The 22,066-nt window shown below is 36.2% G+C and overlaps 1 protein-coding gene across 3 annotated transcripts in view; it reads left to right on the top strand.

Annotated features, from left to right (window-relative positions):
• Nucleotides 1-22,066, top strand: part of LRWD1 (leucine rich repeats and WD repeat domain containing 1) — a 36,504-nt gene that overhangs the window by 2,112 nt on the left and 12,326 nt on the right. Inside the window, exons 2-6 of one of the 3 annotated variants that reach the window (XM_087944963.1) lie at nt 3,615-3,689; nt 14,117-14,163; nt 15,444-15,583; nt 16,787-17,021; nt 19,294-19,413. In XM_087944963.1, coding sequence (XP_087801089.1) covers nt 15,504-15,583; nt 16,787-17,021; nt 19,294-19,413 — 435 coding nt within the window. In that variant the 5' untranslated portion in view covers nt 3,615-3,689; nt 14,117-14,163; nt 15,444-15,503. The remainder of the gene's footprint in view (nt 1-3,614; nt 3,690-14,116; nt 14,164-15,443; nt 15,584-16,786; nt 17,022-19,293; nt 19,414-22,066) is intronic. The other 2 variants (XM_026672395.2, XM_026672394.2) reach the window with 2 other exon arrangements.

Raw genomic sequence — 22,066 nt, 5'->3', positions numbered from 1 at the left:
TTAGCTATCTCACTCAATTTTGTATTAGTTGTTATAGATTCTTCTGATTCCTTAGATGAAGGTAAGGATCAGATAATATATAGCCTGCTGTGGAAAAGAGGTGTAATATTTTTTCAAAAACTTATTTCCTCAACCATAACTCAGAACAACTGCCAGCTAAAGAAAAACATTTGTCTCTCTGATAGAGGTAATGAAATCTTAGGAAATGTTAGTAGAAAACTAAAGAATGCATCTTAGAAGCTTTAGGAAGAACTTTACATATGTTAGCAAAAGTATGGCTTCTGGGCTTGGAAAGAATTAGGACAGAGTTGGGATGATTATAGAGATTAGAAATTAATAATCCTGAGCTCTGTAACAAAATATGGAAAAAATTGGTGTGTAAATAAAATATTCTATCCTTCCTCTATGTTGTACTTTTACTTACTTTAATTTAAAAACTGGATATTAATTGTAAAAGTAACAGGTTGAAAAGCAAAATTTAACATTGTTTCCTTTTGTTACAAATGATTTTCCAAAATTGTTGGCTTTACAGCATTGCCACCAGATATGAAAAAATGATCTAATATGATATTGCATTTCCAGCCATTTTTGCAAAATGCATTATCTATTTTGGCACTCAACACTGTCTAATATACCAGTGGCCCCCAACCTTTTTCGAACCAGGGACCGGTTTCACAATTATTTATTCTTCCACGGACCGGTACCTGAGTAACGTGAGACTCCACCGCCATTGGGACGGCTCTTTGTTCGAAGCCGCCCCCCCCTTCGACGAAACTAAGGTGGGATCACCCAAACGCCGCTTTCCAACTGAAAAACCGGAAGCAACCGAAAACCCGGAAGCGCTGTCGAAACAAGATGGCAGCGCCCAAGCTTTGCGCCCCGGTAAAAAATGATCCACGGACCGGTACCGGTCCGGGGACCGGTGGTTGGGGACCCCTGTAATATACCACCAACGGAACATCTTATGCCATTTTTCTCTAGGTGTAATATTGATGGTATATTACCTATTTTTGCTTTGTTATCCCTGTAGTTACATATTTTTGATCTTTTTGGCTTCTGCATTCATTAAACTACACAATCTTTGACTTGTTCAATGTCTGAATCATATCATCAGCAATTTATAGACCCAATATATTATCTAAATTTTGTGTAGTAAGCTTTTTAATTCAGGAAAAATCTCTAAGTGTCCAACCTAGAGCTGCCTATATTCAATTTCAGATAAAAAAAGTAAAAAAATCTTACACTCATTAACATTGATGTTCTAAATTGTAAATAACAATTGATATACCTTTTTATCAACAATAATCTAAGTTACCTAAACATTAGAGTGTTAATTTTCAATCAATACAAATGTCACTGTACTGAAATAATATATATTAAGATTTACAAGAACATAAAAAAAAATGATAGGAAAAATTAGATGAGGGCTAACTGTTGCTTTCAGATACCTGCATATACATAATTGTATATGTATGTGTATATTCCTCGATTTACTACCCTTTATTCAGCAACCATTTTACATTGCAATGGTGCTGATCAAAGAGACTTATTACCTGTGCTCAAAGTTACAGCTATTGCAGCACCCCCAGAGGTCATGGGTGCTTGGCAGTTTACCTGTATTTATGACTGCAAGGCACTGCAGACACCCCTCCCCCCCCCCCAATGCACACCCCTCTTTTCCTCATCTCAGCCACACACTTGACCCACTTGTGCATGAGAAGCTGCTATGGTCAGAAGACTCCAGCCTGTTCCCATCTGCCAGGCCCAAGAGGCCTTGGCTTACTCCATCCTACCAGATCCAGGAGGCTAGCCCAAATGGTCTTGGCCCATTTCCTGCCTCACTAGTACAAAACACCCCATTTCAGCATTTTTCTCTTCTATTGCCAGGCATGCTCAGCCTATGCGGGGTGCAGTTTTCTTACCAAAGCTACCTTGCACCATTCTTCAAGCATGACTTGGAGAAGACTTCCAAAGCATAATAAAAATGGAATCCACTTGGAGTACAGAAAAAGAAAAGAAAGAAAAATAATAGTAAAGAAAAAGTGTTCTCCTTTAATTGTAATCTTTAGTTCCTTATGGTTTCCTCTAATGTCCAACCTTCAAAGTTCCATCCTATAAAGTTTTTTAAAGTGATTCAAAACAAAAACATTTTCCCATAAGAAGAATTCTTATTATTTCAAATCCACCTGTTTTTACTTTCCAAAATCAGTATTCTAATAATCTGTTTACAGATTATTAAAATAATAATTTAGGTCCTCAAATTTGTATTTAAAGCTTCTTTCACTAATAATTGAAGAAAATTAACACAGTGGTGTAAAATGTCTAAATGCAAAGGTTCCTGATAACTGAAAAGCAGTTAACAAGCCATTTCTGAAGGTGATTATAAAAGAAAGTATGGAAACCACTACCCTTTAGACAGATGTCAACTGCAGCATCAGCAAAAATAGATTTCTCTTGTATCCAAGAACTCTAAACCTACTGGAGACTACTAGCTTGCAGTCTCCTCGCAAAGAGAATTATATTTTCCAGATTTGAAAAATAAAATAGAAGGCATTTCAAAATGGAAAAAGTTGAAACTGACCTGTTAGGAAGAATCACAGCCCTAAAACTGAGCATTTTGCAAGAGCCAACTTTTTGATCCAAATAATTCCTAAAAAGAATTGAGGAAAGGAAAACTTCCAGATAGGTTGTACAAATCTTTGGTCTGAGGTATGCAGAAAAATGCAATGTATAATAGAACGTTCAATAATGTATTGTTTTGAAAGTATGGAATAAGCAATAAAAAAGGACCTACATGCTCGTCACTTAATGATGACTTCTGGAACTTCTATAGCTAAGTGGTATGATCATGTGAAATTGTGCTTTATGCCTGTGTCACTTAGCAATGGAAATTCCAGTCCCAATTACCTTCATTAAGACTACCTGTAAATTAAAACTCTTCTAAGAGAACATTGTTAAATCTCATTAATTAGTTATATTAATAGATTGATCAGAATTTCTTAGAAAGTCTTATATGATATGATAGAAAATCCATCAGGTTCTACAGATTTCTTCAATTTGAGTGTTTATATTGTTTTTTATTTCCTTTTCAGCATTGTCACTGGCTTGTAAAGTGCTTCATTTTGTTATTCTGTGAATTTATAAACTGTCTTGTATATTCATACTGTTCTAATGTTAATATTTACTACGTAATCTAGAATAATGTTTAAGAAAATGTTTTATTTTCTGTTGTTGAAACATATCTGTTGCCATCCCAATTAGTCATAAGAATTTTGTCTTGTTCTTTTCATAATACCCAGCAGTTTATCTAATTTATTAGCTTTTTCAAAATATTTTTGTTTGGCAAAGCTCAGCTTCTTATAAGTGTCATTTACCTCTATAAATAGGTATACAGATAGCTTTAATCTTTTGTTCTAAAACAAATCTTAGTTCTAGCTTCAGCTCAATGATCAAGTTGTTGGTTTGTTTTGTATAGTTTTGTATTTGATGCTATTGAAATAGTTTCCTCAAAAATGCTTTATTTGAATTCCATACTGTAAATAACCATCAGAAGTTGAATTGGTTTAAATGTTCTTTAATTTGTATTGATCCTTCAGTTTAATATTCTCTTTTAGCAATAATAATAAACACTCCATCACTCGAAGATTCCTCTGTGTAAGATTACAGTTATTGGATTATGATCAGCATAGGTAAGAGATCAAATTTCCATATCTATATGTTTGGTTAGGAATGAACTAGAACATGACAATCTTTGAACAACTTCTAGGAATAGAAGAATAATACATATATTTCTTTACTGAAGGGTACTTGTGACTCTCTACATCTGAGAGGGACAATAATGATATGTAATCTATAACAGTTTTGGACATTTACCAGATATCATTTTTTTGTAATCCAGAATTATTTAAGCTCAAAGAGAACATTCCAAAAACTAGAACATCTTTTTCTGAAATTTCAAGAAGTTATTTTTTTTTCATAAAATTTTGTTATCATTTGTACCATAAATTAAAGCAATTGATATTTTCCTATGTTCAATCATTAATTGCTTCTAGCTCAACATGTAGCACCTGGAATAAATGACAGAGACCCAAAGGACCAATTCTATGAGGTTCTTATTGATAAATTATAAATTAGCAATAGCCCTTAGACTTAAATACCACATCACAGTGCTTTACAGCCCTCTAAGCAGTTTACAGAGTTAGCATATTTCCCCCAACAATGTGGGTACTCATTTTATCAACCTCAAAAGGGTGGAAGATTGATTCAACCTTCAGCCAGTAAGAATCAAACTGCAGGTAGCTGGAAGTCAGCAGAAGTAGCCTGCAGTACTGTATTCTAACCACTGCACCACCACGGCTCAGTGTATCCATTCAGATTGTAAACTGTCATACAATTCTTCTATAGTATCTTTGGGTATTATGGGTATTATGGGTGACCTGAGGAAAAGTCTTGTGGAAAACAAAAAGATCACAACTTGTTTCATGGAGATGGAAGCCATTTTGTAAATCAGTGCTCCATCAAATAATACGTTATTTCAAAATTTATAACAACCCAGATTTAGTTGTTTTGGTCATCCTTCAGGTTCATGGACATCTGTGAGAGAGTTCTCTTCACCATCTAATTTTAAAAGCTGAAAACTTAAAATGGTGAATTGCTATTGTACAATGGCAACAAACGAGTTAATGTGTTATCATCATCTAATGAATATGTAGTGTCTGTTTAGTGTAGTTAAGGCACCAGGGGAGAAACCAGGAAACCATGAGTTCTAGGCCCACTTGAAGTACAAAATCGACTGGGTGAACCTGGTTCAGTCAGGAAGGAGGCAATGGCAATCCATTTTTGAAATCTTGCCAAGGAAACTGCAGAGACTTATCCAGGCAGTAGCCAGGAGTAGCTCAGGGTCGAACTGTGGAGTCATTAGTGATATAGAGATACAAAAATGTGCTGTATTGGTATAAAAAAGAATTAACAAACTTAATGAAGGGGAATACTTAGAACAATTAAAACGGAGAATTCTAGTTTTGCTATTGTAAATTCTTCCCAAAAGGCTTCATAAAATAGAAGATAATAACCCCTAGGCTTATGCATAGTTTTTATCTGGTGTTTTGACTTTGTCCAATAACAGCTTCAGTGGTAATTTCAACTTATATTCAACCAGTAACTGCATATAACAAAATTTATGAATTTAAAATTATTGGGGAGAAGACCACTGTAAGATTACAAGAACAAACAAATACAGTACTTCAGGGAGTGGGGGATTTAATATTAAAGGATTCTGAGACAAGGAAAATAGCAGTAATATTAATTGAGAAATATTATTCTCTGCATCTTTCCAAAATATGAAAGCTTACATCCCAAACCTTTGAATAAATATGTAATTTGTGTGTGGTGTTGCTAAATAGTGTGACACTACAGGTTGTTCTGAGTAAGGGCAGATGGCACGACAGATGATTAATAGTATATTCTCTCACTCAACTTCTGCAGTGCCAAATGCATTCCAGTGACTTGAAAGAAATTTAATGTCTGACCAGCTGCAATGGATTTAACAGAATTTATTATTTTTACAGCATTTGTTAGAACTATGAACTTCTAATAGTCATCAAAACCATATAACAGGACTTTTCTTTTTCCAGATTGGAGATACTATTAATCATATAAGCATGCACCAAAGAGGCAGACAAAAAAACAGCAGCTGTATCAGTATAAACAGGGTGCAGCTGCAACAGAATCTACAGCAGAATTCAAATTGATAGTAGATCCTTTCTAAAACTCATATTTGAGTTAGTGTAGCTTGAGCACTGCACTGAGAAGAATATCAAAAAGATGTCAGCTACAGAATCATTTGAGTCATGGGCTAACCAATTCCATTTATATAAGAAAGTGTTTGGAATTAAATTTCCTAAGGTTGGGCCTGCTAATAAAACTTGTTTTAGTACAACTGAAGATTCATCTGCTTCAGTCCACAGAAAGGTTCTTTCATGAACAGTTAAAATCATCCAGCAGTTTGCCAGGTTGACATAAGTGAGAATCCATTATGTACAGTAACCACACATATCAGAAAAGAGCAAATTTGTGAGGTTGTGATTGGATGAAGAATCTGCAATAGCACCTGGTGCAAGATGAAGAAATATAACATTGGCCAGAGAAAATTTCATGGCCAAGATATTTTATTTTCTCTAAACAAAATTGCAATGTAGATTTAGATTTAGAAGATTTTGCTAAATGCAGCAAGAAGATACACAAAGTTCTATTTGCACACTTCTTGTGAAGGTGAAGCAAGGAGAGATGTACTGACTAAAGAACTGAACCACTAGGAAAAGTAAAATTCTGAAAATCTAAGAATTTGAGAGAAAATGAAATTCTTCTGGCAAATATATTAAAAGTCTTTGTAAATAATCCTCGTTTAGCAATTGCCTTGTTTTAGCAACCTTTCATAGTTATGATGGTGATGAAAAAGTAACTTTACAACCAATCCTCACATTTATAACCTTTGCAGGTTTGTAAAGCAAAAGACAGCTGAAGCAAGATCATAAGCATTCTTGCATTTTCACTTAGTCACCACTTCGCTTAATGATTGAGTTGCCTTCCCAATTGTGGTTTCTAAACAATATTATGAATGGGGAGGTGCTACCCACTAATAGTTAATGATGTAGCATCTCCAAATCCAGAGGATCCCAGATATAGTCACTCGGTCTTGTCAAGATTCAGCCTGTTTCTCCCCTCAAGATCCACACAGGCCCCAAACCTTGGATTGCAGCAGGAAGTCTGCCTGATGTTGAGAAGTGCAGCTGGATATCATCAGCGTATTGGTGGTGCCTGATTCCAAACTGACAAATAACCTCAGTCAGAAGTTTCATGGTAAACAGAAGGGGAGAGGAGAGAGCATGAAACCCTGGGGCACACCAAAGGGATGGCCAACGGGCATGATCTCTCTCCATCTTATTTCAACAACTTATTTCAAGCTTCATCTTTCCATATACAGGTGAAACTTGAAAAATTAGAATATCGTGCAAAAGTTCATTTATTTCAGTAATGCAACTTAAAAGGTGAACCTAATCTATGAGATAGACTCATTACATACAAAGCAAGATAGTTCAAACCGTGATGTGTCATAATTGAGATGATTATGGCTTATAGCTCATGAAAACCCCAAATCCACAATCTCAGAAAATTAGAATATTGTGAAATGGTTCAATATTCTAGGCTCAAAGTGTCCCACTCTAATCAGCTAATTAAGCCATAACACCTGCAAAGGGTTCCTGGGCCTTTAAATGGTCTCTCAGTCAGGTTCAGTAGGAATCACAATCATGGGAAAGACTGCTGACCTGACAGTTGTGCAGAAAACCATAATTGATACCCTCCATAAGGAGGGAAAGCTTCAAAAGGTAATTGCAAATGAAGTTGGATGTTCCCAAAGTGCTGTATCAAAGCACATTAATAGAAAGTTATGTGGAAGGGAAAAGTGTGGAAGAAAGGTGCACAAGCAGCAGGGATGACCGAAGCCTGGAGAGGATTATCAGGAAAAGGCCATTCAAAAGTGTTGGGGACTTTCGGGCTTCTGGTTTGAGCTTCTTGAATGACAGACCGAAATCTGCGATCGTACACAGTGTCGATCTGTGCTCGCCATTGGAGTGCCCTGAGCCAGCTCGTTTTGGGGCTAAGCCACCCCATAGAGATGGGGAGACTGCCAGTGGGGTCAAGGAGAGTCGCACCTCTCCTCCCCAGCTGGCCATTACTCCTTTTCCCGAAGGCAGTTGCAGCGGTGGCCAGAAATGGCCACCTCGGAGTTTCCGGTCTTGCATGGCTTCGGGAGCGGCAGGAATTCGCGTCTCTGCGATCCCTGCCGCGTTCGCTGCCAAGGTGCCCCCGATCTAAATAGGTCTGGGGGCTATGGCTGCCTTGTAGAGGCAGTCGAAGAGAGAGGGTATCCGGACAGAGGTTTGGGGGTAACGCAGACCTTCTTTCCAGCCGGAATAACCCCTTTTTCCTGAGGTGGGTGAGCGGCGGTCAGCAATAGCCGCCTCAAAGAAGCCAGCAGCCGGGTAAGATTCGTGCTGGAGGAAGAGGGAAGAGCTGTGGAAGTTGCTTCTGACTGGGATAAAGCTAAGAGAGAGTTCCTGTAACCTCGAAGGCTGCTAAGGATACTTTGTTTCAAGAAAGAGATACAAGCTGCGAACATTTCAAAAGAGTAAGTTTTTTTTTTTTCTTCCTTTCACTCTCCTCCCTAACGGGACAGCAGTGGAACTATAAGTGAAATCCGGGAATTTGTTCTGGAGGTAAATAAATATTGAAGGAGCAAGGATTTCAGAATATTCAAAGGGGGAAAAAAAGAAGAAGAAGATTTTTTTTTTTGGCTGTGAGTGGGAAGGGAGAGGAAAAAATAAATAAAAATTGGAGCAACCTGAAAATAAGGAGAAGACTGCCTAAAACTTTAAAGAGTTAATTTTAAAGAGCTATTAAACAGCAATAAGAGTTTCTAAAGATACATTTTAAAGAGAACTTTGTGATCAAACTTTATCCCAAAAAGAGAAAGTGGAAAAAGAGAAAGCATTAAAAAGAATCAGCTGATTGGACTGTTTGATGACTTTGGATTTTATGAGAATTATCTCAGACTAAAAAGCACTTGGGTGGTTGTTTTGGAAAAAAATTTCTCTGTACAATGGCATCAGTTGTGGATGAACTAGAACTTATACATCAAAAATATGAAAGAGAAAAGCGAGAAGGAAAAGATGTTTTTGGCACTCTTTCAGTTTATAGAAATGGCGATTTGTGCTTATGTAAAATCGTATGAGCAGGATAAAGAAGAAGCCATTTTTGAAGAACATGTGACTTTGGTTGGAGAAGAAAAGGAGGAGAAAAAGGAGAAGAAGACTTTAAGACCTGGGAAAACAATCCAAAAAGAGAAGAATAAGGTGAAAAGAGGATATCGTGTTAGGAAACAACAGAAAGAGAGAAAACAGGTTAAAAGGGAGGTGGAGAGACAAAGGGGTAAAGAGGATAAGGAGAAGAAGAAGCAAGGGAGAAAGGAAGGAATAAGAAACTTTAATGATGGGGAGCAAAATGCAAAAAAACAAAAGTTTTTCAGAGATAATGGATAGATTTTATTGGAAAAGGGATTCTAGAAGGGTACATTAGATTGCATTTTTATATTTGTATTTAGAAATAATTATAGAAGATTGGAAATAATATGTAATTTAAAATGTGATAAATATTTAGTATAATTTAGTGAAATTTTTGTTAAGGGAGGGGAGTACTTTAATGAAATAATGATTTAAGATCGGTGATGTGGCGGGGGGAAATAATTTTGGAAAGTATAAGAAGTGTTCCCATAAAGGTATGATAATTAATTGAAATGTGTGAAATGTCTAAAGATATAAATGATTGTTAATACCAATGATTAGGCTATGTTATAATAGTGAAACTATTCGGGAAATGAGGTTTGAAGAAGGAGAGGGGAACATGTAATGTAATAATGATTTATAATATGTGATGTGGGGGATGGAACTAATATGGCAAATAGATGCTCCCATAGAAATATGTGATTTAATTGATAAGAAATGTGCTAGATGTTTAAGACATGAATAAATATTAATATTAATGAATAGATTTGTATTGGTTTTGATGATATTGTATAATGTTAGAATGTACCAGACAGAATCCCAACGTAAGTTATGTACTTTAAATTAAGTATTATAAATATAGGGGAAAGAGACATAGGCGTCATACTCCAATCAGTGTACAGGAGAAGGTTTTACTTTTTTTTCTTTTAAGAAGAAAGATAAACAGATAGTTGGAAATAGAACAGACAAAGAATAAATATTATGATTTGAATTGAGAGGAGATAAATAAAATAAAATTGAGAAAATTTAAAAGAAAGGAGAAGCTATATAGAAAAATGAAAATGTAATAAGATATGGAATGATATGTAAAATGAATATGAATTTGAATGTGTGTCTGTACCAAGAGTTTTGACCCGGGATTAAGCAACTTTCAGAAAAGAGATTTTTTATGTTTTTATGTCTTGAATTTTTGTATGTTTTGTATGTCTTTAAAAGTTAATAAAAATTTGTTTAAAAAAAAGAAAAAGAAATGGCCACCTCAAAGAAGAACTCGCCCGGAAAAGAATGTGCAGGAGGAAGATAAGAAGAGAAAGTTTTGGCTGACCGGGTCGAACTGAAAAAGCAACAATATAAGGTACCCTGGAATTTGAATTATAAAGAACAACATTGTTCCCAAAGAAGACTTTGAAGCGGCAAATGAGAGAGGGAAGGGAAAGTATTTGGTTTTCTTTTCTTCCCCTATGTTGACAACTAAGAGATTTAAGCAAAAACCCGGCAAAAATCCACTTTGACATTAACAGGTATTTAAGCTGAAAATAAAATGTCAAAAGGATAATAAAGATTTCTGGATTCTCAAAAACTTTTAAAAGAAGGAATAAAACAAAAGGGTGGGATCTGGAAAAATGGAGGAGACCACCTGGAAGTGAAAGGAATTAACAGTGAAACTTTAACAAGATTCCTAAAAGATACATTTTAACTGTAACTTTGTAACAAGATAAGAGAACCCCAGGAAGAGAAAGTGGAAAAAAGAAGCAAGAAAAAACAGCTTTGGATTATTTGGATTACTTGGTGATTTTTGGATTTTTGGCTATCGGATCTAAAGGACTAAAATTAATCGGGTAGTTGTTTAAAAGTTTTTAAAATGGTATCACTCTTGGAAGAATTGAGAATGGAACTTAAAAAACAGAAAGAAGATGCAGAAGAAGGAAGAGGTTCTTTTGGCTTCGTATTTCAATTTTTAGAAATGGAGATCCTGAACTATGAGAAACAACAAGAAATGCCTGTAGAACAAGAAGGGTGGGACAAAGAAGAAGCCATCTTCAATGACCAAGTATTTCTATGTGGGGAAAAGAAAGGGGGGAAAGAGAGTGAAAAATTTAAGATTTGAAAAAACAACCCCCAAAAAATAGTTTGAAAAGTAATTACAACATTAGGAAGAAACAGAAGAGAGGATTACAGAAGAGAGAATCAGAATTACAGAGAGAAGGGGTCAAAAAGGGAAGGGAGAAGAAGAGGGGGAAGAAGGAAAGGAAAAGAAATTATAAAGGACAGAAACAGGACATAGAGAAACAGGGAAAACGTACAAGGATTAAGGGTATAAGCCTATTTAGAAGACATAGAGATAATGGGTGAAAACTTAATTGAAGGGGATTCTGCAAGGGTACGTAAGATAGTATTGTTATATTAGAAATAGAAATGAACTTTGAAAATATGAAACAAGTGTGATTAAAATGATAGATAAAATACTCATTGTAATGTAATGGAATGTTTAATAAATAAATGAAATAAAGAGAATGAGAGAATGAAATTAGGAAAGGAGGGGAACATTTTAATTATTATAAATGTGTTATAAAAATTTAAGTGAAGAATATGAAAGAAACATGAAAAAATTATGGAAATATAAGTGTTCCTAGAAGTATGATACCCTATTGAAAAGAAATGTTAAAGATGTCAAAGATTATAACTAACATTAATGATAGAGCTGAATTGGAATAGAATAAGTATTTTATTTATTATTATATATTTTTTTTCTCTTTAAGAACTTAGTGCGTATTTTAAGAATGTACCAAGCAGAATTCGACTGGAAGTTGTGTGTTATATTGAATGTTATAATTGTAAAGGCATAAATTGAAGTTTAAATAAGAGTTGAATGGATAAAAATTAAAAGATACAAAGGTGTCATACTCCAATTAGTAACTACAGGGAAAAATTTTGTTTAATGAGAAAAGAAAATATGACATTGAAACAGGACAGACAAAAGCATAAATATAATGACTAGAAAGATATTGAAACTTAGAAAAAGATATATATAATTGAATTTAGAAAGGAATGAGATAATTAAAAGTAAGATTGAGAAAACTAAGGGAAGGGAAAAATTATTGAGAAAATGTTAAAATAGTAATAAGATATGGAATAGAACACAAAGATGAATATGAAACTGAATTTGTGTCTGTATGGAGAAGTGATAACCCGGGACCATGCTATTCACAAAAAAAGAAATTTTACTTGTATTATGTTTTGTGAAAACCCAAATAAAATTTTTATTAAAAAAGTGTTGGGGACTTTCACAAGGAGTGGACTGAGGCTGGAGTCAGTGCATCAAGACCCACCACACACAGACAGATCCTGGACATGGGCTTCAAATGTCGTATTCCTCTTGTCAAGCTGCTCCTGAACAACAAACAATGTCAGAAGTGTCTTACCTGGGCTAAAGAAAAACAGAACTGGTCTGTTGATCAGTGATCCAAAGTCCTCTTTTCTGATGAGAGCAACTTTTGCATCTCATTTGGAAACCAAGGACCCAGAGTCTGGAGGAAGAATGGAGAGGCACACACTGCAAGATGCTTGAAGTCCAGTGTGAAGTTTCCACAGTCTGTGTTGATTTGGGGAGCCATGTCATCTGCTGGTGTTGGTCCACTGTGCTTCATTAAGTCCAGGGTCAATGCAGCCATCTACCAGGAGATTTTGGAGCACTTCATGCTTCCTTCTGCAGAGAAGCTTTATGGGGATGCTGACTTCATTTTCCAGCAGGACTTGGCACCTGCCCACACTGCCAAAAGCACCAAAACCTGGTTCAATGACTGTGGGATTACTGTGTTTGATTGGCCAGCAAACTCGCCTGACCTGCACTCCATAGAGAATCTATGGGGCATTGCCAAGCGAAAGATGAGAGACATGAGACCGAACAATGCAGAAGAGCTGAAGGCCGCTATTGAAGCATCCTGGTCTTCCATAACACCTCAGCAGTGCCACAGGCTGATAACTTCTATGCCAGGCCGCATTGAGGCAGTAATTGCTGCAAAAGGGGCCCAAACCAAATACTGAATACATATGCATGCTTATACTTTTCAGAGGTCCGATATTGTTCTATGTACAATCCTTGTTTTATTGATTGCATGTAATATTCTAATTTTCTGAGATTGTGGATTTAGGGTTTTCATGAGCTGTAAGCCATAATCATCACAATTATGACAAATCATGGCTTGAACTATCTTGCTTTGCATGTAATGAGTCTCACCTTTTAGTTTCACCGTTTAAGTTGCATTACTGAAATAAATGAACTTTTGCACGATACTCTAATTTTTTGAGTTTCACCTGTATACAATCATTTCTTCAAGTAACTATAGTCAGATACTAATTTCCTTTTTAGCTTATGATAAAATAGCATCCTGCAAAATAAAAAAAAAAGGATGAGGCAGTGTGAAAATAGGCTGCAGGAGGCTTCAAAATACTGAAGTGCAATCAGTCACATTTATAAAAAATGAATTAGAAGCATTCATGAAAATAAATGACACTGGAGGCAATATTTACATTTCCTCTTAGATAAATAAATCCATAAAAATAGTAATGCTTTTTAAAGACCATCACATTAAGTTTGGTGTATGCCAAGGGATATTTTGATTGATGCTGAGGATCCCTGCTGGGAGACAAGTCTGGCTTGTATGGAGTACATTTTCAACATGGAAATAAGTTATGTGTGTGTATTAAAGCACTGGTGTTTTTATGTATCAGACATTTTAGTTTTTGACTTGAATAAGTGGGAGTTCCGTTCTTTCTGGCTGTGCAACTTGTCTAAAATGGGGAAGATAGAGCTGATTTAAACTAAACAAGTAAAAACATTAAAAGTATTGCTCAGTTTCATAAAATGCCAATTGAATATCCAAGTAACATCAAACGATAATATTAAGTGAGGAAATCCACCTGTTTGCCAGATTTGTCTCCCAGCATCCCTTTTTAGGTCTTAAACCCCCTCCCCCCTGCAGCTTGCCCTTTAAGTCTCTGCAAAATGTGAGGGATCCACTTCCCCTTTATCCACCCCAGCAACAATATCTATTAAAAGGAACAGAAAATTTGATAATGCCTATTCCATTTTTAAAAAATTCTTTCCTGATCATTAAGCAAATTGGCTGGCTGAACTTTTGCTTTGCCAAGGAGCACACTGCAGCACTAAGTGTGGTTATGTTTTCAAATTAATGGGGCAAGGAAGAAATAATTATCTTCTTCCATACTCCCATGACAATTGGGATAATGCTGAAGTACTATGCACTTCGTTTCAGTCTATTTTCCCAAGATTGGATAAGATGTTCCTGCTCCTGAAGTGAAGGTTTGTTTATCTTTCTGTGGGATATTCTCCCTGGAATATATATTTTTTCCTTCTGGCTACTGCTTTGCTTTGAAGACCTAATGTAAGCAGATGTTTATAGCCTAAGAAAGTGAGACTGAATGAATTCTGAATGACTGAAAGAACTCTTGAACAAGGCTTAATATTAATCATAAGTAATATTGAAAGAAATCTTAATAAATGAGTGATTACCCTTCTCTATTTCGTATGGGAGGGGGACAGTAAACAATAACTATATGATGATCTTTATCAGATCAGAGTATTAAACAGAGCCAGAGGTGCCTGGACATAGTTTAGCCTCTGAGTTAGCTGCATTGCTGGTTCAGAACATTTGATAAATTTATCATGATTTTGCTATGCTTGGCATAATATACCCAAGATGGCTGATGATAGCCTAGAAGCCTAGAAGCTATAATAGCAGAGTTAATTCACTGGGGAATGATTTGCTATGCAGAATGGTTTGCTATGCCATCAGCAAGTACTAGAATCCAACAAGCTAACATTAGAAAGCAGATAAAAACTAGAATACTGAAATGCCTTAATTTAGAGCTTATCTGGTTGAATGTAAATCCACATTTTTAAGGGGTGGGGGAATGTGAATGAAATGTTCAACCCTTATAAATGCTCAGAAGCAATCCCAAGGGGAGAGGAGGGAGAAACCTCCATTTACAGGAAACAAACCCCTAAAGCAGTTCAGAAAGATTCTCAGTTTAGCACAGTACCAAAATACCTATCAAGGATGCTATGATCACCAAATGACCTAGAATAAATGGTTAAATAGGTGTTTTTTTTAATGAGGCATCTAATTGAGAGATCTGAATTTGAAAAACCTATAAAAATGAAGAAACGAATAATCAGAGTAAAGTAACTTGTCACAATACCTCTGAGGTAGAAGGGTGGTCACAATTTCAGGAAAACATAGCTACTGTAGCAGGAGACCAATTGCTGTAGTAGACACTTTGTTTCACATGGGATTATTTTTCTAAAATAAAACGAAAGTCAGAATCCCAAAATTAAATAAACTGTTTGACAGATGTTGGTATGTTAAACTGGCATGTATAAATAAATACAGAAGTGTCTTCAAATTTCAAAAGAGACACAAGCCACATTTCTTAGATTGCCTCCAACCTGCATTTCAGTCCAATATTACTAAAGATTAGAATGCCTATACTGCAACAGTACGCCTACCTGAGCAATTATTTCATTGATCTGCAACATTGAGATGATATTTAAACAATTATCTTGTTTCTTCTTTTTACCAGCAACATTTCAAGAAGATTAAATATATTCTTGGGGCTGCTGAATATTGGAAGGTATTAAGTATGTCTAAAATAACTACAGAACTTCTGTTGGAAAGAGCAGTGCCCAAATCTACAAGGCTACGAAAGATCAAAATTTTGAAGTAAGTGTACGTGTGTGTACATAGAACTCCACAAATCTGACTTTTAAGAAAAAGAAAATCCATACAGTATTACTCCTAGTCCCTCATTTTTGTCAATCTTTACAGCAAATTCAGTAGTGATTTTACCCTTTCTCTTTTCCCCCCAAAATTACAGCTACAAAATACATAAATTAACCTAAAGCAAAAGTACAAAATTGAGCATAATATTATGATTTAATTTTGTTGTTGGATATTAATCTTTTGTATGCCACCCAGAATCATTATTGTGAGATGGGTTGCCAGATAAATTATTTAAATAAATAAATAGCAGTATCAACAGCAATCATGACAACTTTCAATTTGAAGTTGATATTATACTCTGTAATAGAGTTTTAATCAACAACAATTCAGTTCTGCTAAATGTAACCATCCATTCTGATATCTTTTCCCAGATTAATTAGTGGGATGATTTTTTAAAAATGAATATTTTAAGAACTATTTTGTTCCTGCTAGTATTCCTGAAATTATTCTGAAATGCAACTGAAAAATCTTCAAATTATGAAATATAGATAATCTTTTATGTGAACAGTGAATAATTAAGGTAACAGTGTTTTTTAAACATTTTAATTAAATTTAGGATAGTACTCTGTTTCACTGTAAATTAATTGATGTAACCTAATAGTCTGTGCAAGTTAGTACAAGTAATCCTTGCTTAACGACCACTCATTCAATGAACTTTTAAAGTTATGATGATGCTTGCACATACCATCAACATTGCACCCCCATGGCCACAGAATCATAATTTGGGCACATGATGACTGGCCTGCATTTTCAAATGTTGTAGCATCCTGTGGTTACGTGATCACTATTTATGACTTTTCCCACCAGCTTCTGGTAAGCAAAGTCAATGGGAAGTTTAGGAAGTTGTGAAATGCAGTCATCTAAAATCCTTGCTTAACAACCTGTGGTCCTAGCTTAATGACTGCTGCAAAAATGCTATTGTAAGTCATCATAGTCATGACTCCAACACTTTGCTCTGACACTTTTGGTCCCAGTTAAGGTCATTAAATGAGGATTACCTGTTTATGTTTTTCATCTTAGAGAGTCTGATGTTTCCATTTTTTTGGATTTTTAACATAAAACAGAATGTTCCAAAATGTGGATGGGATGGTTATCAGTAATATATATATATATATATATATATGGAATCATTTCCCCCTCCAGCTTGTCCAAGTTGCAAATAACCACAGAAGATTTGGCGCCACAGTTATTCTCTCATCTCCGCCATCTCCAGGAACTTGATCTCTCTGACAATCTCTTAGAACGGCTTCCTGACAATCTCAGTTTGCCAAATCTCCGCATCCTAAATTGTAGCAACAATCACTTGGAAGATGTGACAGCCTTTCAGCAGTTTCCACAGCTGGAGGAGCTCACCTATGCCAACAATGTATACCTGACAGTGAGTATATCTGGCAGCCAGTAGAAGTTCTGGTCCTTGCAATTACTTCTTCGAGCACTGCTGTCCTCATACAGCTGAAAAGTTGCAGTAAGAGCAATAATTCTAATGCCTTTATGTCCCAGAGTAAAGTAAATTCTGCTCATTTTGGGGGTGTTGGACATTCGCTGGTCTCATCATCTATCCTCAGTGAACAGTATAGTTCATTTAAGATAATTTGATGCTTCAGTTATTCATCTATTTATAACAGTCTTGCCATCATGTTACAGTGTTGTAGCTCAAAATATAAAGGAAAAATTGGGATTTAGAATAGCAATAGCACTTAGATTTATATACTGCTTTACAGTTCTTTACAGCCTTCTCTAAGCAGTTTACAGAGTTAGCCTATTGCCCCCAACAATCTAGGTCCTCATTTTACCCACCTCGGAAGGATGGAAGGCCGAGTCAACCTTGAGCCTTGGTGAGATTTGAACTGCCAAATTGCAGGCAGTTGACAGTCAGCAGAAGTAGTCTGCAGTACTGCATTCAACCACTGTGCTACCATATTTGATTTCAAACATATGAAAGTATATGAATTGCCTGAAAATACGGGTCTTTAAATGCAATTTAACTCAATTGATTTTCAGTTGCATTTGCTCAGATGTGTTGTCTCTAAATATATGTATAAGTTAAGGGGAAAAGTTGACCTCCCACACTGCTTCCCCATTCCCTTTTAAAGTGAAAGAAGAGAAGAGTTGAAATGTCCACTTCCAGTTTTAGCTGAACTGCCTTCTGAAAATACTTTTGTTAAATATTTACTGATTTCAACATGTAAATGAAATTAAAACAGTTTAAACAACTACATATGTTTACCATTTTACAAGAACAGTTGCTATATTATGTTCTTTAAAAAGGCCGAGAATCTTTCAGAGAAAGTTTTGAAATATCCACCACTAGCTAACCTGAGAGCCTTTGATGAGTATGCATTTAAATAGATAATATATATAAAATTTGATAGAAACAAGTTCTAACAGATTTTGGTGCATTTTGTTATTTTTCATTTTTATATATCAAATTTATTTGCTGCTCAGCTCACGGTTCAGAAGGCTTAGGATTCTGTAGAAAAAATATTTATCATTGAAACAGAAATCTGCACAGAGGAGAGTTGTTTACATCATCTCTTTTAGATTGATCCTACCTTCTTAACAATCCTAACTAACTAATTAATTCAGATTAACTGGATCATTGTAAATTCTGGGTGCTGAATCTAAGATGCTCTAGACCAGGAGTCGCCAACCTTTTGGACCTCAGGGACCACTAAACTCATAATTTTAAATCCCAGGGACCTCTAACCTGTTCTGTGGGTGTGGCCTAATTTGTGGGTGTGGCTTGATGGTCATGTGACTGGCTGGGCATGGCTTGTATGTAAATATTATAAATATAAATATAAATACTGATTTTTTTATAAAAAAAAGAGCAACTTTTACCCAAAATCAGGCAGGCAGATTGAGTTGCTCACAGAATCACAGATTCATTCAGAGATCTATCTGCCATCGGCTGGCTCAGTCTGTCACATAAAATTTGCTTGCAAGCAAACTCATAAAATTTGCTAGCAAGCAAACTCACAAAATTAACTCACAACGCACCATGTATGTAAATATTGAATTTTTTATTAAAAAAGAGCAACTTTTACCCAAAATCAGGCAAAGCAGGCAGGCAGATTGAGTTGCTTACAGAATCACAGATTCATTCAGAGATCTATCTATCTGCCATCGGTTAGCTCAGTCTCTCAAATTTGCTTGACATGAGTCTTCACTGAATAATAGAACCTTCAGTCCTAAGAGAGGTTCGGCTGTGCTTAAAAGCAGAGCCGAAGATCTAAAGACTAGCTAGAAAGCAAGAAATCCAACCATTTCCTGCTTCCTAGCTAATCTAAATCTCCCGGCACAGCAGAACAGCTGATGGTAGGAAAAAGGAAGAACAGCAATTTAGCAGGCAAGTTTGCCCGGTAAGGAGTGAGTGGGTGGGAAGGGTTCCCGCGGGCCATGTGGGCTGCGCAGCCTTGTGTTTCTGCGCAGCCTGGATTAATTTCTTTGGGGGGATGCTCTGGAGGTGAGATTTCTCTGTGGCCCACCAAAATTTTCTCACGGCCCCCCAGTGGGCCGTGGCCCACCGGTTGGCAATTGCTGCTCTAGACAGCAATAGTGTTGGACTGAGTTGGACTGTAGGAGCTTACCACATGAAGATTTTGCTTTCAAGACTTCTTTTAAGACAAGACTACTCTTTTTTTCTCTAGCCCAGTGATGATTATAAGGTTATATTTCTTTTGCAAAATCTCCGTCAGTTGAATGGCAAAGACATCACCAAGCTGGCCAATCATGTGAGAGTCGTCAACAGTCGAGAGCTAACTAATAGAGTAAGTGACGAAGTATGAATAATTTCTTAGATGGTAATCAAAAGTTTTACAGCATTTTTAAAGATGTTAGAGGAAATTAGTGAAGTGAAAGTGATTTCCTTTTTTTTATAAATTTGAAGCTTTTTAGTTGAAAGAGTAGTATAATAGTGATTTAGATAAATATTTTGCTCATCAATTTTGCAAAATTGAACTATAGCTTTGACTTTCATATGTGTATTAGAACATTGCTAATCAGAAATATACATACAATAAATGAGCAATTTTCATTTTCTTTCCATGCCTATAAAAAGCTAGAAGCATGTTGAAAGCATAAGAAACATGTTGACTGCTTTTGGTATCCCATTTTTTATTTGGTTTTTTATGCAACTAACAATGTAATTGCTTTGTGTATCAATTTAGGTATAAATTTTAACCAGTACTACCTTCCACAAGTGCCTTTAAACTTATTCCTTCCTCTCTTGTATGTGAATTTATTTTTCTCCGCAGAACTGCCACGAGCATCCATGGATTGGGAGGTGCTCCAGTCTCGCATCATACAGGCTGAGCTATGCTATTTTTCTAAAAATCCTTGTTCCTTGCGTTTTATGGTGTGGTCTAAATTGTTGTCTTAGCGAGATTTCTTGCACCAGCTCTTCTACCTTTTGCATTCCGTTTTTTTGAGTTAAGGGCTGGTGTGTCTCTGGGCTTAGCGCCATTGCGGGCGGCCGTTTTGGGCTCGCCTCGTGGTCGGCGCCATTTTGAAAATTTCAAGTTGCGTGGTTGATCCTCCCCTCTGTATATAGAAGGATTAAATTGTTTTTTCTTTTAACAGGCCTCAGCGTTACATTTGGCTTTTCTTGCACAGTTTTATAGTTAGTTAATCATTTAGTAGTTTTTATTTCATATTTGCCTATCTTGGGCTCCGCCCCCTTTTTTTCCTTATATATTAAAAAAAATAAAAAATAAAAAATAAAAAAAATAAATAATAAATAAAATAAAAAATAAAAAATATAATAAAATACATCAATAGAAATAAAAAAATTAAAAATTAGAGTAGATAGTTATTTAAGGGAAATTTCCCTTTTTTTCTTCCAAAAGGGGGACGTGACCCAACTCAGGAAAACCGGCTTAGGTGATAGGCCGATCTCCTAGGCGCACCAACCGCCTCTCCTATTTGTTTGGTAGCATGGCAGAGCGCTGGGGTCCCCCTGGGTTGGCCACGACGCGGGTGGGCTCCGCGTTTGGCCCCCCGGACAAAAAGGCGCGGGGCCGCCCGCCGCCGGGGCCCTTTTTTCTGCTGAGGGGGGGGTGGCTTGCCGGGGGGTGGGGGTTTGTTTTCCTCCCGGGCCCCCCGCCTCTTTGTTGGGGCGGGGGGGGGGGGTTCTCCCGCTCCGCGGGCCCGTGCCTTTGGCCCTCCCCAGGGGCGCAAGGAACCCCCTGGGTGGGGGGGGGGCTAAGGGCTGGCGTGGCCCCGTCAGGGGGGGGGGGCGCGCTTGCCCCGTCGACGGGCCGCCGCCCTAGCCACGCGGTGGATCCGCTCTTGGGGCCGTGTGGGTGGGGGGGGGGGGGCGGGGCCTCGTTTTTTCGTTTTCGTGGGGGGGGCCCATTGGGCCATTTGAATAATTTCCATTTGGCTCCTAAAATGCAATGTTTCAACATTGAAATAGCTGCCAAAGAAATATGAAATGCATTATGGATATTAAACATTTAGTTATTGTGATTGATTGATTGATTTAGTGGGTCTATATGATTTTTTTTTATTCTTAAGCTAACAATTGCTTTTATAATCAAAATACAATAACAATGTTTGGGAAATTTTTATAGAAATTTCGCAATACAAAAACATTATGACTGGCTGAGATTGTAAAATTGACCATTGATGAAAAACAAAACCTTGTCTACTCTATTTCCATTAGGAAACTACTTTGGGACTTTTTCCTCAAAAAGGATTGAAATAAAACTCTGATTTTGGATCCGATGATTAGATCTCTTTTTACAGAAACATTGTGGCATTGTTATTACTTTTGTTTGTTATGTATGTCTTACATGTTATGCTTTTATTTTTGTTTAAACTTCGAGTAAGACATTATTTTATGGTATTATATATTTATATCTGTAGTAAAGAAATCGGAAGTTAATCTTTTTCTAATGCTAATCAAACTAGGAGTCTTCTAGTCCAACCCCCTGCTCAAGCAGGAGACCCTATACCATTTCAAGTGGTTGTCCAGTCTCTTCTTAAAAAACTCCAGTGATTTTACTATTTCATAGTAAGTTTTAGTAAATCATTTGATATCTTTTTTCTTGTTAAATATTTAATTCTTTTTCATGCTTTTCTTTTTTTTCCTAACTTTTTATATCCTTTATCAGTTTTTGAAATTCAACAGAGGGATATTTAAAAAAAGGAGAACTAGTAGTTAAAAGTTAGGATGACAAACATGATTAGATTAATATGGATCTAGAAAAAAACCGTTTCCTGAAGTATCCATGGTTGAGGTTAATAAAGTCAAGATGCTACCTGCAACTCTAAAATTGAAAATCCACGGCATTTTAAGATGTGGAACATCCGCAATGCACATTTAGAAAAGATGGAATCTTGATTATATGGCTGTAGTGCTATCTTGATTTTTATTTTTTTTAATTTTTTGTGCACCCTGTGGATGCCTCTATTTTTTTG

The sequence above is a fragment of the Notechis scutatus genome, chromosome 1 (genome assembly GCF_049901735.1).
Source record: "Notechis scutatus isolate UNSWTSFEM ecotype Mainland chromosome 1, rNotScu1.2, whole genome shotgun sequence".
Classification (NCBI taxonomy): Eukaryota; Metazoa; Chordata; class Lepidosauria; order Squamata; family Elapidae; genus Notechis; species Notechis scutatus.
Note: the sequence above shows the minus strand (reverse complement) of the source record. Positions and strands in the feature narration are given on the sequence as shown.